The sequence below is a fragment of the Carex rostrata genome, chromosome 17 (assembly GCF_964058835.1).
Source record: "Carex rostrata chromosome 17, lpCarRost1.2, whole genome shotgun sequence".
NCBI classification, from domain to species: domain Eukaryota; kingdom Viridiplantae; phylum Streptophyta; class Magnoliopsida; order Poales; family Cyperaceae; genus Carex; species Carex rostrata.
The window spans coordinates 6,431,370-6,434,723 of NC_135934.1; the positions used below are offsets into that span (position 1 = coordinate 6,431,370).

The 3,354-nt window shown below is 35.9% G+C and overlaps 1 protein-coding gene across 1 annotated transcript; it reads left to right on the plus strand.

The window, feature by feature from the left end:
- Positions 1–477: 477 nt before the first annotated feature.
- Positions 478–1,315, plus strand: LOC144568077 (protein FAR1-RELATED SEQUENCE 3-like). The gene is made up of 2 exons (XM_078318306.1): positions 478–532; positions 960–1,315. Exons 1-2 carry the CDS (start codon positions 478–480, stop codon positions 1,313–1,315), a joined length of 411 nt encoding a protein of 136 aa, XP_078174432.1.
- The last annotated feature ends 2,039 nt before the right edge of the window (positions 1,316–3,354 follow it).

Sequence of the window (3,354 nt, forward strand, 5' to 3'; positions counted from 1 at the left end):
GTTTAGTTCACAAGAAGTCTTGGTAACAGTAATAAGATTTCTACTGTATTATATGATGTGATATGCCTCATGAAAAAAGTTTGCATAGTATGAGTTTATCCTTGCAATTTATTGCATATAAGCAAACATTGTTAGCTTTCAGGAATATTGGTGATTATATGCAAATATGATATTACATGAGGTTAATTTGAAATGGGGTGATAACCTTTTGTCACAGTGAAATAAAAAGCTAATTTGAAAGTTTTTTTTTTTTTGTAGATAAATGGATAACTTAGATCAAATGTAAAATATGGTAATGGATGAAACAAGATAGGCAAGTTTCAAGTCTCACGAAGGGATGGAGTTTTCTAACCATAATGCGGCCTTTGATTTCTACAATGCGTACAGATACATAATTGGATTTAGTATTTGTATGCAAGCCAAGTACAAGAATGTAGGAGGGCTAATCACTTCAATAAGGTTGGTCTGTTCCAAGGAATGGTTTACCAAAAAAGAAAGCATCAATTGGAAGAGTCATTGGAGATGGATAATGGTTTGTTGAAAATACACCATAACATGAGGTATCAACCAAGAGACGCTGTTGCAAAGCGTCATGCCAAATTAGGCTGCATAAGGATGGAATTTGGAGGATAACAGAGATCTTCAAGGATCATAATCATCCGTTAGTTCAAAACACTCCATCCAAAAGGCGACATCTAAGATCTCACAAGCGAATATCTATGGAAGATAGGATGGATATTGAGTTGTTGCATGAGAAAAACATTGGAGCTACACAAATCAGATAATACCTTGCGGCAAAGACCGGAGGTAAAGCAAATCTCCATTTTAGCAAGAAAGATGTGAACAACCACATTGCAAGTATGAAGAGAAGTCTAGTTGGGGTGAATGTCAATGCAATGATAGACTTCTTGAAGCGAAGACAACAAATAGATGCTGAATTTTTTTTGTCGTTGACAAAGATGAGGATAATGTTGCCAAAACCATATTTTGGGTTGATGATCGTTCGAGGAGGGCATATCGGGAGTTTGGGGATGTCATAATCTTTGATACTACCTACAATACAAACAAGTATAGGATGCCTTTTGCTCTGCTTGTTGGTGTGAACCATCACCAACAATCAATATTCTTTGGTTGTGCTCTCGTTATAGATGACAAGAAGCTGACATTTGATTGGTTGTTTAAAACTTGGTTGGAAGCAATGGGTGGAAAGAAACCAATGACTATCTTTACCGATCAAGACCTATCGATGAAAACAGAAATTGAAATGGTGTTTGGTGGAGGTACTGTGCATAGAGTGTGTTATAGCATGTGTTGAGAAATGCTCGGGGATCACTTAGGGGTTTTGTACGGATCTGTCCAAGGGGTTTATGTATGAATTCCTCGCGGTGGTAAAATTTAGTTGGACAATTGCATAATTTGAAACAAATTGGCGTGCCACACTTGAGAAGTATGAGATGGAAGACAATTCGTACTTGACTGTTATGTTTGACAAACATGATGAGTGGGCCCCGGCCTACCTTCGTGATACGTTTTTGCGGGCATGTGTACTACACAAAGAAGTAAACGTATGAACGTGGTGATGAAGATTTGGTTGGGATCTAATACCTCCTTGTATGATTTTGCAACCAAATTTGAGAAAATGGTTGAAGGTGTTTATGAGAGAGAAAGCAATTAGGATTTTCGAATAATGAACAAGACCCTGCTACTATGGTTTGGTGAAGCAATAGAGGTTGAAGTCGACAAGCATACACTCGAAGCATTTTCTCTCTTTTTGTCACACCCCCGATCCGGAGGCGCGACGATTATTACCGCGCCTATTTACCATTCAATATACGTAACATAAGGCATGGATCTTTTTATGCATTGCCAATAGCATCCATTACTTTTGCCACATCCCAATTTATTTACAATAATTATCTGACATTTTATAGTGGATGATGCTAGAGATATATTCTCTGCACCCTGTCAGATATAATAAACCCAAATCCCATACCTTTATGTGACCCTGCTGTCAATTACCCAGAAGCGCTCTTTATCTTCGTATAATAAACCTGTAACCCACAAGGGGAAACGAGTGAGAAATAATAAATTATTTCTCAGTGCTGATTGCCACTCAGATTATTGGATTCGAAGGAAATCCATATTCAGAATGAAATCACCGCAAGAGAAACAACCAGTTTATTTCATAATGACGAATGCAAATGCTCAATAACAGTATCCAATTGAACAACAAAAATTATATAAATAAATCAGAACTCTAAGAATCTTATCAGAATAAATGGTTTGGGTCAAAATCTCTTAATACTTTAAGTATGGTAACGTTTGGGACCTAATCTTTATAACCACTAAGTCTGGTAACGTTTGGTTTCTTAACTTTACAATTTCTAGTTTGGTAACACTGATAGATACTATAACATGTATCTGTCGTGTCAGGACTTATACCGTTCTAACTATCCCAACACATGATTAACGGAAACAATACGAAATCAATATCACAATACTGTCATTATCGGAAAGAAAATCAATGATAAAACAGTTACCACAGTTCATTAGTCTTACAGTCACAATTCACATTTATTCAATATCCCCTATCCAACCGGTACTGGATTCAGTTGGGGCCATTCACCATATGCGCATAAGGGTCCTGGAGTAAAGTCTAGTAGCTAGCTAGACTTTACATATAATAATCATTTTTCTCCACTATATGGAGGTTCAAGGATTTCAGTATTCAATATTCATTCAATTCAATCACTGTGGTCTCAATCAATCATTTGCAATAAGAATAAACTAATCAATAAACAATATCAACATGACAGTCAACAGACTTACCTGCAATTCAGTTTCAGTTGTATTGGGCTATGCATATGATGCAACAGTTCAATCAATGCAGTCAATCAAATATTCAAAATGCACAGTGAGTTACGATTTAATTCCTAGTTATGAATCTCAGACTAATCCAATAACCTCGCACCTGATAGTGTAGGGCAATAGACGATGTCACTAATTGTTTGTTCATGCCAATCATTATGTCCCGTCAATCTCTTTAAACCTATGTCAAAAGAATATATATCTTCTATTAATTTTAAAATCATACCTTGCTTTGTGATATCAATTAAACTCACCTATATAACGAAGCACACTTATAAGTTATAACCATCCCTAATCATTATTTAATTATTTCTTAACTTCTTTAACTTATATTCAATTCAGGCCCCTAGTTCAAGTCCAAGTCCAAGTCCAAGTCCAAGTTCAACAATTCAAATATCAATTGCGCATACACATCTAGTCCAAGTCTGTTCTATTTTATTTTCTTTTATATCAAGCTCAAGGCAAGTCCACATTTCTATTTTCTTA

Coding starts and splice junctions, on each gene's coding strand:
- LOC144568077 (XM_078318306.1), top strand. CDS start 478: ATGGTTTACCAAAAAAGAAAGCATCAATTGGAAGAGTCATTGGAGATG. Junction 533..959: donor GTCATTGGAGATGGATAATG/GTTTGTTGAAAA, acceptor TCGTTGACAAAG/ATGAGGATAATGTTGCCAAA.